At 38.1% G+C, this 12,937-nt stretch overlaps 1 protein-coding gene across 1 annotated transcript; it reads left to right on the top strand.

Moving 5' to 3' along the window:
• Window positions 1-10,376: 10,376 nt before the first annotated feature.
• On the top strand, window positions 10,377-12,726 carry LOC114934245 (uncharacterized). The gene is made up of 3 exons (XM_029311563.2): window positions 10,377-10,460; window positions 10,755-11,098; window positions 12,190-12,726. Exons 1-3 carry the CDS (start codon window positions 10,451-10,453, stop codon window positions 12,724-12,726), a joined length of 891 nt encoding a protein of 296 aa, XP_029167396.2. The 5' UTR covers window positions 10,377-10,450.
• The last annotated feature ends 211 nt before the right edge of the window (window positions 12,727-12,937 follow it).

A 12,937-nucleotide genomic window follows, 5' to 3' on the forward strand; every position in this document is an offset into this window, starting at 1 on the left:
TAATCAAAGCACATATGTAATCTGCTTCTGGTATAAAATATTTTTTCAAACAACCAGCACACGAGTAGATCGCCTCTGGGATAAAAAATAACCAAAGCATACATGCAATCTGCTTCTGCTATAAAATATTTCTTCAGACAACCAGCACACGAGTAGATCGCCTCTGGGATAAAAAATAACCAAAGCATACATGCAATCTGCTTCTGGTATAAAATATTTTTTCAGACAACCAGCACACGAGTAGATCGCTTCTGGGATAAAAAATAACCAAAGCATACATGCAATCTGCTTCTGGTATAAAATATTTTTTCAAACAACCAGCACACGAGTAGATCGCCTCTGGGATAAAAAATAACCAAAGCATACATGCAATCTGCTTCTGGTATAAAATATTTTTTCAGACAAATCATCACACGAGTAGATCGTTTTTGGACCTACCTATGTATATACTAAAACTACATAATGGTTACTTTTTATAGATAAAAAGAAGCAAAAGACCGTTATCTTTTTTAGAAATTGTTTATAATTTTACTAATTTATTCTTATATGTATAATCTGTCTACGATTATTTATATGAAACTCAAATTATTTGTATTCAATTATTTTTAATTATAATTATAAATATACTTATAAAGTATAATCAGAGATATACTTAAATAATTATATCTCTTATTATAATTAAAAAATATATCTCTAATTATAATAAAAAATAATTGAATATGAATAATTTGATTTATAAATGGATATTTTTTAGACAGGTTATATAAAAGTAAATTAGTAAACTTAAATAATAATAATAGGATGTGCAAATATTAATTTATTGATAAAATATCAAAATATTTTTTAAATATTTAAAAAATTATCAACACACACACACACACACACACACACACACACACACACACACACACACACACACACACACACATATATATATATATATACACACATATACATATATACAGAGTTTAAAAAAAAGACCCCTGAATAACTCTAAAAATATGCTACATAGAAAAAATGTTACAGAAGTTGCAGGATTTCAAGTGACGCATACGTAGCAATACCAGTATGACCTTGAACAGCGTTGTCAAAGTCACGTAAAGATCACCTTGAAATTTTTTAATGGGAACCCTCATTTTTTATTGCATATTCTTCTAGCTTATCTCGAAAGCTTTTCAAAACACTATAATAAAGTATTCTTTCATTCACTTTTTAAATTATGCTTGAAGTTTACAGTATTTTGACATATAATACAAAATATCTTGTAAAACCTTAAATTTTCGATATTTTTACCTACTTTTATACACACAAAATAAGACCAAATTGATATAAAAAAAAATACATAGTTGCTTTAAAAAAAAGTATGTAATTTGCAACCAGGAGCTACATACTTTTTTATTTTAAACAACTATTTTCTTTACACTAGTTGGTTTTATTTTTCTGTGCATAAAAATATAAGGTAAGATTATGGAAAACTGAATGTAACAAGATATTGAAAATACTGAATGAAAAAATAATGTTTTGAAAAGCTTTCGGGATATGCCACAAGAACATGCAATAAAAAATGGGAGTACCATGGTGATCTTTATTACGTGACGTTGACAACGTTGTTCAAGGTCAGACTGATATTGCTATATAATGCACAACTTGAATCCTGTAACTTTTGTGCAAAATTTTTTTTATCTTGCATATTTTTGAAGATATTCAGGTGTCTCCTGTTCGTTGTAATTAAGTTGATACATATATATATATATATATATATTAATATAATTTGTCAATAAAGATAATATTTTATTATTTTTATTAATATTTTTATTAGAGTGCCTGCTTTAGAAAGCTAAAAATAACGTGGTTAATTTTTTTGTAAAAATTGTACCACAGATTATTCTAAAATAATTATTTATGAACATTTATAAGTATAAAAAATTTTTTAGTTAAAAATATTTACTGTAGAGGTGGCCAATCTTCTTACAGCCTCACCGCCGGAGTTGGAAATTGGTAAACATTCTCGTATTTCCAAATCTCGTCTAAATTAAAAACCTAAAATTTAAAAAATAATTAAAAAACTAAAAATTTTATTATTATAATGAAATTAGATCGTCGATGAATCTCTAACATTTATAAAAAAAATTAATTTTAATATTTGCATGAAAAAGTAAGAAAATAAGTCTTTATTTTCTAAACTTCATAATTTTGTCAACTTTGCACTTTTTGATAAATATTAGAAATTCATCGACGATCTAATTTTATAAATAATAAAAAAATTTTTGGTTTTTTAATTTTGAGACGAGATTTGGAGATACGAGAATGCTTGCTAATTTTCAACTCCGGCGGCGAGGCTGTAAAATTTTTAGGGCTACCTCTATAGTCAATATTTAGAACTAAAAAATTTTTTATACTTATAAATGTTTAATAATAAATGCCTAAAAGTTTTACAATAATTTGATACAATTTTTATTACAAAAATTCTCAAAAAAACACGTTATTAAACTTTCTAAAGCTGACGCCCCTCTTATTTTTTTAATAATTAATTTGTGTATTTATTAATTTTTTTTATAAAATTAAAAATTCAAAAAATAAATAAATAAAAAATAAATAAATTTTAAATAGCAATAATTATTAATTTTTTATGTACATATTTTATTTTTGTTAATTTTAGGCTTATATATATATATATATATACATATATGTATTGTATATATACAGGGTGTATCACAAGTCACGCTCCATCTTTGGAGCATGAATTGATGAAGTCAATATAAATCTAAAATAAAAAATTACAAAATTACATTTGAGACTTTTGAGAATTTGTTTATCCTCCTGCTAGGAATATAATGTTTCGAAGCATCTGTAATGTCTCCTTGACCGCGCGACTAGAATTTTCAGATAGACATTTGAAACGCACTATTTTGATTATAACTCTAAAGGCTCAAACATAATTTTGTCATTCTTTAGTTTTGACTTCCCCCCGATGGGTTCCCACCTTGACGAAGTCCCGCGGCTGATGGGGGGGGGGGGGGGGTCCGGGGCGGAAGGATATCACCCGTTCAGGGGTGTGACCGACTGGCCTGGGCCCCCTTGGCTCGTCCGGCTGCTGGGGCGGGTGGAGGGGCTTGAGGGGGCGCGCGGGGGCCGCTCTCTCAGGAGATGGCAACCGTGTGCGCCGGACAAAGAGGAACCTCCCCAAGCTAAAGTGTGTGCAACCGTGCTGAGGGCTGCATGGCGTAAGGGGAGTTACGTCACAAACGGTGCCTCTCGGATACCGGGCGACCTTCGAGAGTATCGAGCCAAGCCCTGGGCATTCGCGGCTCTGCCCAGGTGATACCGCGCGGCCGCGGTACTCGTGGGATCAAATATAAGTACAAGCCAAAATCAAAATGAAAACTTTTCGGAAGTCCTACAGGGCGTGGCCACCTTAGGTGACGAACGACCTGGAGGAGAAAGCCCGAGCAATTCGGGGGCGGAGCCAAATAAGGCCCAGCCACCAATCGCTAGGGTTCGTTATAGCGGAGCGGCAAGGCGACGCTATAAAAAACAGAAGCAGATGGAGGCGAAGGGGGAAGCTGAAAAGCCCACCTCGGAACTGACATTTGTTTCGACAGTTACTCCCAGGACGGGGGAGCGAGCTTCTTCTGGGGCGGTAAAGCGACTCAGATCGGAGCATAGCACACCCAGTCCTGCCAGTAACACTCAGTTGGGCAAAAGGCCGAAAGTCATAACTGATCAAAGGACTTTTGCCCAATTGACCTCCGGTCTTGTGAGGGTTGCCCTGGTTCCCTTGGCTTACCCTGACAAAAGACTGGAAAAAGACGAGGCATCGCTTCTGAAAGAAACGGTCAGAAGGCGTATCCTTTGCTTAGCAAGGGGTACCAAAGCGCCTACTTTCAGAGGCACCTCGGATAGGGACGGGGCAGTTGTTTTTAACTGCACGAACAGGGAAACTGAGGAGTGGCTTAGAAGCCTAACCTCAGAAATCAAGATCAATGGGATCGAACTGCGTGCACTGCGAGTCGATGAGCTCCCTAAGAGACATCGAATCGTAGTGCATGTTGAGGATCCCACAATACCTGTCAAGGAAGCGTTGGAGCTACTTGACAGGCAGAACGTAGGCATCCAGTCACCGGACTGGGTGATCGCGAAGGGTAGCGAAAGCAGGGACGCCACGAGCACCCACTTCGCTGCCCTTGTTGGGGATGGGGCTTTGAGGGCGCTAAGAGCTCTCAATTTTAAACCCTACTGTGGACTTGGGCAGGCAACGATCAGGTTGCCTGCTGGAGAAAGCAGTAAGGAAGGCGCAAAGGAGAAATTACCGGACCCGTCAGCATAAATATGGCGGACCGGATTCACTTTACGCAGATTAACTTGCATCACAGCAAAAGCGCCTCGGCTGTACTAGCCAGGTGCGCAGCTGTGATGCACACAAGTAAATATATATTTTTAATACAGGAACCATGGATCATCAAGGGACACATAAGAGGACTTGGCAGCTGTGGAAAACTATTCTGGGCCGGAAACACGGACCGACCGAGAGCGTGCATTATAGCGAAAGGAATAGACGCCTGTCTACTGCCACAATTTAGCGATGGTGACTTTGTTGCCATCAGACTGAAGATAAAGACGACCGGTGGAATAGCCAGGGATCTAATTATAGGGTCAGTGTACATGCCCTACGATTTGGAAAACCTGCCCCCACACGAAAACATGATGAAACTCACGACTTATGCAAGGCAGAGAGGGCTAGAAATACTCCTGGAATGCGATGCCAACTCGCACCACCTGGTGTGGGGGAGCACCGACATAAATCCCAGGGGTGAGAGCCTATTCAACTTTGTGGTAGGTATGGAGCTACACATCCTGAATAGAGGAACAGAACCTACCTTCCTGGACTCTAGAAGACAGGAAGTGATAGATATAACCATATGCTCAGGCGGAATACTGGACCTGTTGAGGGGATGGAGGGTCTCTGATAAGCCCTCAGGATCAGACCACAGGCAGGTCCGTTTCACCATGGAGCAAGTACAGAGCCAAGGGTTATGGAAGAGAAATCCTAGGAAAACAAATTGGAGGGCGTACGAGGAAGACCTTAGGAGTTGATTCAAGGAAGCACCCACTAAATTCCACACCAAAGAAAATTTGGAAACAGCGGCAGACTACTTGAATGATGCCATTAAATACTCATACGAGATGAACTGCCCATTAGAGTCAAAGAATCCTTCAGCCAAAGCACCATGGTGGAATAAAGAGCTAGCTAAGCTAAGGGCTGAGGGGAGAAGACTCTTTAATAGGGCTAGAAATGTAAATACACCGAGATCCTGGGAGGAGTACAGGAAATCTCAGAGAATTTACAAAAAGGCCATAGTAAAAGCTAAAAGAAAAGGATGGAGAAGTTTTTGCTCAAGTATAGAGAGTGCTCCTGAAGCATCTAGACTGAGTAGAATACTCTGCAAGGAAAACCAAACACAATGGGGCTGCCTTAAGCGTCCCAATGGAGGGTACACAGAAACTGCGGAGGAGACCCTACGGCACCTTATGGAAATTCATTTCCCAGGCTTTAGGGAGGACTCAGCAGACAACAACAACAGGCAGAGACCCATGACCGTGCACAAATCAAGGGCATGGGGACTGGCAGCTAAGGTGGTCTATCCACAAGCAGTGGAATGGGCGGTCGGTTCCTTCGAGCCTTTAAAGGTTCCAGGACCTGATGGAATATACCCGATCCTGCTGCAGAAAGGGCTGAGCATCTTGCTAGGCCCAATGACAAAAATCTACAGGGCAAGTATTGCCCTTAGACATGTCCCCCAGAAGTGGAGAGAAACCAAGGTGGTTTTCATACCTAAACCTGGCAAGAACGGTCACGTCAGGGCAAAGGACTATAGATCAATTAGCCTTATGTCCTTTGTATTGAAGACCTTAGAGAGACTGGTGGACAGATTTCTCAAGTCCAACTCTCTAATACAACAACCTCTAGCCGACTCTCAGTATGCCTACAGGGAGGGCAGGTCTACCGAAACCGCCCTACATCACCTGATAGGCAAAGTTGAGAGTCAGCTGGAGGCAAAGGGCTATGCGATCGGAATCTTCCTGGACATCGAGGGCGCTTTCGATAGCACTTCACACGAGGTGGTAGGGGAGGCACTGATCAAACATGGAGTTCAAGAACCACTGGTGGACTGGATAGGAAATATGCTAGTGGACAGACGCTTGACGGTGGAGTGCCAAGACATCTCCATCAGAGGAAAACCAACGAGAGGCTGCCCACAGGGGGGAGTTTTATCTCCTCTGTTGTGGTGTCTAGTGATAGACGACCTGCTAAAGGAGCTACAGAGGAAAGGTTTCTCGACCTTTGGCTATGCTGATGACGTGGCCATAGTGGTTAGAGGACCATTTCTCAACACACTAAGGGACCAAGCAAAGGATACCTTAAGGATTGTGCAAAACTGGTGTGAGAACAGATGTCTAACGGTTAATCCGAGCAAGACAAATATTATGGTCTTCACCAGAAAATATAAACCTAAACCCATAGAGACGTTAAAACTCTGGGGAGAGGAAATACCGTTTACAGACTCGGTGAAATACTTGGGACTGTTTCTAGATCCTAAGCTTAGCTGGGGAAAACATCTCATAGAGCAAAGGAAAAAGTTCTATGCATCCATGTGGATGTGCAGAAGGGCAATGAGCAAGTCGTGGGGCATCAGCGCTGGTGCAGCTTTGTGGCTGTACAGGGCGGTCCTGCTACCGCGGCTGCTATACGCGTCAGTCGTCTGGTGGACGAGAATAAATAAAGGGGAGGTAGAGAAACTACTTAGAAGCCTGCAAGGTAACTACCTAAAGGCTGCAGTAGGGGCCATGAGAACCACACCCACAGAGGCGCTTGAAATAGCACTCAGTGTTACGCCAATAGGCTTGGCCGTGATAAAATCAGCCAATACCACGGCATACCGTCTGAAATGTCAGGGTGAATGGAGAAACACAGGACTGGGACACACCAGGCTTGGTCTTCTCCAAAAGTACCCTATTGAGGGAATACAAGACAGAACTACAAGAAAGTATCAACTGGTAAAACACTTTAAGATATGGATACTTGATAGAAACGAGTGGCTGAAACCGGGCGGAATCATGGACACAAAGGTGGACATGTGGTTCACGGACGGATCAGGCATAAACAACTGCTTTGGAGCAGGAGTATATGGACCTGGGGAAAACCATAGGGAGAGTATTCCAATGGGAGGCGACTGCACGGTCTTTATGGCAGAGATGCTCGCCATCCTCAGATGTGCCGAACTGAACCTAACCAAAGGAACAAATTGCAGGAAAATATATATCTGCACAGACAGTAGGGCGGCCCTTCTGGCGTTGGCGGGTGCGACCACCGAGTCTTGCTTGGTATGGGACTGCATGCTGGCGCTGGAGGAGCTGTGTGGAACAAATAAAGTAACGTTAGTCTGGGTGCCCGGGCATCAGGGCATACCGGGTAACGAAATAGCAGACTCACTGGCTAGAGAAGGGGCTAGCAAAGCACCAGATAGTCGGGAGATGGGAGTGCCCTTTACGATGGGTAAGAACTTCATCAGGGAAAGTATAGACAAACAACATAAGGCCAAGTGGGATAATCTGAAATCCTGCCGACAGGCCAAATTCCTGATGAAAGACATAAATGGTAACAGAACCAAGGAACTGCTCACATTGAATAGGCAGAAATTGAGGATGGGGATAGGACTGCTGACAGGGCATTCACCAATACTCAAAGCCCACCTATTCAATATCAGACTCGCAGACAGGAAGGAGTGTCGACTATGCGGGGAGGAAAAAGAGGACAGCATACATATTCTGTGCCAATGTCCGACTCTGGCTAGAAAGAGATTCAGGATCTGGGGATAAAGTTTTCTTAAATCCCAAGAATTAGACAAAACAAGGGTGGTGGAACTCATAAGCCTAGTGGAGAACTCTGGGCTGAGTACACATCACTCAGTTTAAAGACAAGAGTGAGGAGACACAATGGATCTCGCTGGATCTAGGTGCCGTCGGGGGCCAAGTTATGGAACCACTCACTACCAATCTACTACTACTACTACTACTAGTTTTGACTTATTTTGACTTCGTCATTTCATTCTCAAGAGATGGGACGTGACTTTTATAATACACCCTTTATATATATTAGACATATACATATTATGTATGCACATACAGCACATAGGTACATGATAAACAGAGAGATTAGGATAAACAAAGAAATAGAAAGAGAGAATAAATGAGTAAATGAGCGATTGAACAAGCAAATAGCTGTATAATTGTCATAAAGCGATATATTGATTGATAGTATGCATACAGCATTACTAAATACTGAGCATAAAGATCAATAGAAATAGATACAACTATTTTTTCTTCTTTTCTTCATTTTCAGCATTTAGTGACACTCAACGAGAACAATCAAACGTATTACTTTGATTTATTTATATAGATTTTTCGTAACTGAATTATACTCTCTTTTCATCTTTATTTATTATACATCTCTTATCTCTTTATACATCTGTTTGTTACTGTATAAGTTGAATGTCTATCATATATAATCTGCATGTGTGTGTATATCTGTATATATATCAGTATAAAAATATTCAAACGAAAAGATAAAAAAATTAATTCTATATACAGATACATACACACATGCAGATAATATTTGATAGACATACAACACATACAGTAACAAACAGATATATAAACAGACAACGATGAGCAAAGATAAGAAGAGAGTATATAAATGAGTAACGAAAAATCTATATGAAATAAGGCAATACATTTGATTGTATCTATTTCTATTGATACTTTAGATCCAATATTTGTGACGTTATATATACATACTATCAATCATAGTATTTCATTTTACGACATTTATGCAGCCATTCGCTTGTTCAATCGATCGCTCACTAATATATTTTCTCTCTCTCTCTTTGTTTATCCTAGTTTCTGTTTAATATATATGTTATGTGTGCATATACATAATTTTATAATAATGTATATATAAATGGAAATACACAAACCTTTTCCTCCAGCCTTTCTTCAAGGAAAGTCTTGGCCGATTGAGAGGCAAATATTTATTATAATTACGTCCCATTATGTGGACACACTACAAAAATATATAATATAATAATTCTTCGCTTCACTTTACTACACGTTATTACACGCTATAACGGCTTTCGTCACTGTTGTTACGCGTACGAAACCGCGCACGAAAGTGAATATTGATACGCGCAATGGATCACCGCATGCGCGCATGTATGTGTGCGCGCGCGGCTTATTCTGTGATGAAAAAGAAATACCGCATAAATATAAAAAACCAATTACGTACAGGATCATTGACTTTTATAATTTTTAAAAAATTTTTGTACTTATGAATGGTAAATGTAAAAACATGTATATACCTCTATCTTTAGATGAAGTTCATAACTTAAATTTTTTTACATTTGGAATATTCAAAATATGGAATGTAAGAATTAAAAAAAATGTTCGTAATACTTATACATAATTGATAATAATAGAGGTAATTTTTTATATTGGCACTATTGAATTATTCAATCAATTATACATTCTCTCTATCCGAAAAAAATTAATTTTATATGTAATAACGTTTTCTCTCTCTCTCTCTCTCTCTCTCTCTCTCTCTTTTGGCATTTACTAATTATATTCTTTTATTCATATGCTTTGTTCTGTTCTCGTTTATCTACACAAAAATAAATTCATACATTTTTATTTTATAACATAGATGCAAAATGACATATGAGTTACATTCTCTTCTTATTTTGCTATTTTCTAAATACATTAGTATAATATAATGTATATACATATATTTAAAAATTAGCTATAAAAAGAATTTTTATGACAAATGATTACAGCTATTTGTTTATTTATGAATGGAAAAAACTGATATATTTTATCCATTTATGTTTTCAAACTCTAAAAAAGATTTATTTGTATATCATCTTTGAATTTGATATAATGGATTAATGAGAATTTTGCGATTAAAATGGCACTAAACACGACATATATCGGATAATTTTTAATTAAATATAGAATTATAATTTGATTCTATATTTAATTAAAAATTATCCAATATATGTCGTGTTTGGTGTCATTTTAATCGCAAAATTCTCATTATAATTATTTTTAGATCGATAAAATGCGAAATACATAAATTTTTATTTTTTACAGTAACATGATATATGATATGAATGATTATAGATAAAGACCCTCGCGAGCGAGAGAATTCGGAACTCTTTGATGTTTGTCATCTTGCTTCCTCTTCTTTCGTTCTCGCTCTTGCTTTTGATAGTAAACCACGTGGCAACAGCGCACGTGCTCGGAATCGGTCGAAGAAAATCGTCATTTGTCGTAGGACTGTGGAGTGTGCCGGTGGAGTGTGGCGAAAGAAGTGTTCGGAAAATTTTGAACTTGAACGATGCCGAGACGTAAGTACTTTCTCTTATATCTCTTTTATTCTCTTATATATATGCATATAAATATATATATACATATATATACGTATATATAAATTAACTTTATACATTTTCAATACGTTAAATTTATGGAACTCGTATATATTACGCAACATAAATTATAAAAATGTATTAGCTGATAAATGTATAATCTCTTTTTCTTCTCTCTTGTTCTCTCTTATTCTCATTCTTTTTGTAAAAGATTGTTGACAAAAAATTGAGAATATGTAGAAATATAGTATATTTTCTAATATACTTTTTTTACAGCTCGAAGCGAAGGCAATTTGCCTGAAGTAACAAAGGCGACAAGGGCGACGACAACGACCGTAAGGAGGGCGAGGGCGGCGATGGCATCGACATCGACATCGCCATCAACATCACCATCACCATCAATAACGTCGTCGTTACCCCTAGCGGTGGCGTCGTCCAGGAGAGTGTCCACGGCGACGTCACCGCTAGTGATAGCATCGTCCAACAAAGTGTCAACGGCGACGTCGATGGATAAAGATACGGCGACAGCGGAAACGGCGACAGCGGAAACGGCGACGGCGGTAACGGCGACGGCGGTAACGGCGACGGCAAGACCAACCTCAACGAGGCAAGTAAAAAAGGTTAGTAGTTTTTAATTTTTTAAATTGCATTTTTAATTAAAGAGAAAATAAGATGTATACAACATAACATTGGTGCGGATCAAATATTCAGGGTGTCCCAGACTTTTACCGTATCACCTGTTATGGGAGATTCCTGAGATTATTTGGAGATGATTTTTACTTGGCAAAAATGTCGAGGTCATTATTCCCAATTTTTGTCATCATGTACTTAGTAACTAAGAAATTCTATTAAAATAATTTCAGCTGAAGAATGTAGTTTTGTTTATTTTATTTCCACAGAAGACTTAGTTTGCAAAAAAGCCATTATTTTCAATCATTTATTACTCGAAAATTATTAGTGCCTCGACATTTTTGCTGAGGGAAAATCGTCTTCAAATAATCTCAGAAATCCCCCATACAGGTGATATGGTAAGTCTGGAACATCCAGTAAAATACGAATATATTTCATGCGACGCTGATAATGTCAATAAAATCCGACCATAATGTTGTATACTTTTTTTATCAATATATAAAAATAAATAAATTTACTTGTTTACATACATGGTTACATAGGTATATATATGTATAAAAAACGTGTTACAATGCGATTTTCGTAGAAATATAATTTCTTTTATTCCAATTTTATCTAAAACTAGATTTATAAAATAGTAACTGATGCTTGGTTAATATAATATATTATATCATTTGTAAATCGCACATATAAATATATGTATTGCAAATAATAATATGAATTAGGCGTCAGTATGTGTATATATGTGTGTGCGCGCGCGCGCACGCACGCACGCACACTAACACCTAGTTTATTATATTATTATTCTCTGCAATGCATATATTTATGTGTGATTTACAAATAATATAATATATTGAATCACACATCAGTTACTATTTCATAAATCTAGTTTTAAATAAAAAACTGGAATAAAAGAAAGAATATTTCTACGAAAACCGCATTGTAACCCGTTTTTTCATACACATATACATACATGTATGTAACATATGCAAACGAGCAACAAAAGTCTAATTGGAATATGAATGTTAACATACTAACTATATATAATTGTAAAAAAACTAACATAAACTATCTTTTTCAGCGTATAAATGCAGCGGTAAAACAGGCGGTGAACCGCGAGAGACGACGAAAGATACAGGCAAGATACAGGCCTGCATCATCCGTATATGTGCCAACACAATATGTGCACACATCGCCCGCACCGTCTCTGTATATGGCCGCATCGCCAGCATCGGTATATATACCCGCACCATCCGCACCGCTCGCCCCATCAACACAATTAGGATACGGGCCGGCACCATATGGATATGTGCCCGCACCATCCGCACCGCCCGTACTACCTACACAAGTTGGATACGAGCCGGCACCGTATAGATATGTGCCCGCACCACCCGCACCGCCTGCACCATCAGTACAATTAGGATACGGGCCGGCACTGTATGGATATGTGCCCGCATCATCCACACCACCTGCATCGTCCGCCCCATCAGGACAATTAGGATACGGGTTGGTATCATATAGATATATGCCCGCACCATCAGGACCGCCTGCACCACCTACACAAGTTAGATACGGGCCGGCACCACCCGGATATGCGCCCGCGCCAGGATACATATAATAATATATAATAAAAAGAGTGTAGGGGATTAGGAACCATGCAAGAAAATTTATTTGATTTTCCGTGTAGTCACATTAATGAATTTCTATTGTCACATCGAATTATACGTGATAAACGTTTCGATGTTTAGATCATCTTCAGTATTGGTAAAAAGTCAAGTAATAACTTTGAAATTGTGACGGATGTGCGATTTGAAAACTTATTGTATGAT

The sequence above is a fragment of the Nylanderia fulva genome, unplaced genomic scaffold (assembly GCF_048542155.1).
Source record: "Nylanderia fulva isolate GAGA-0341 unplaced genomic scaffold, ASM4854215v1 Scaffold135, whole genome shotgun sequence".
NCBI lineage: Eukaryota > Metazoa > Arthropoda > Insecta > Hymenoptera > Formicidae > Nylanderia > Nylanderia fulva.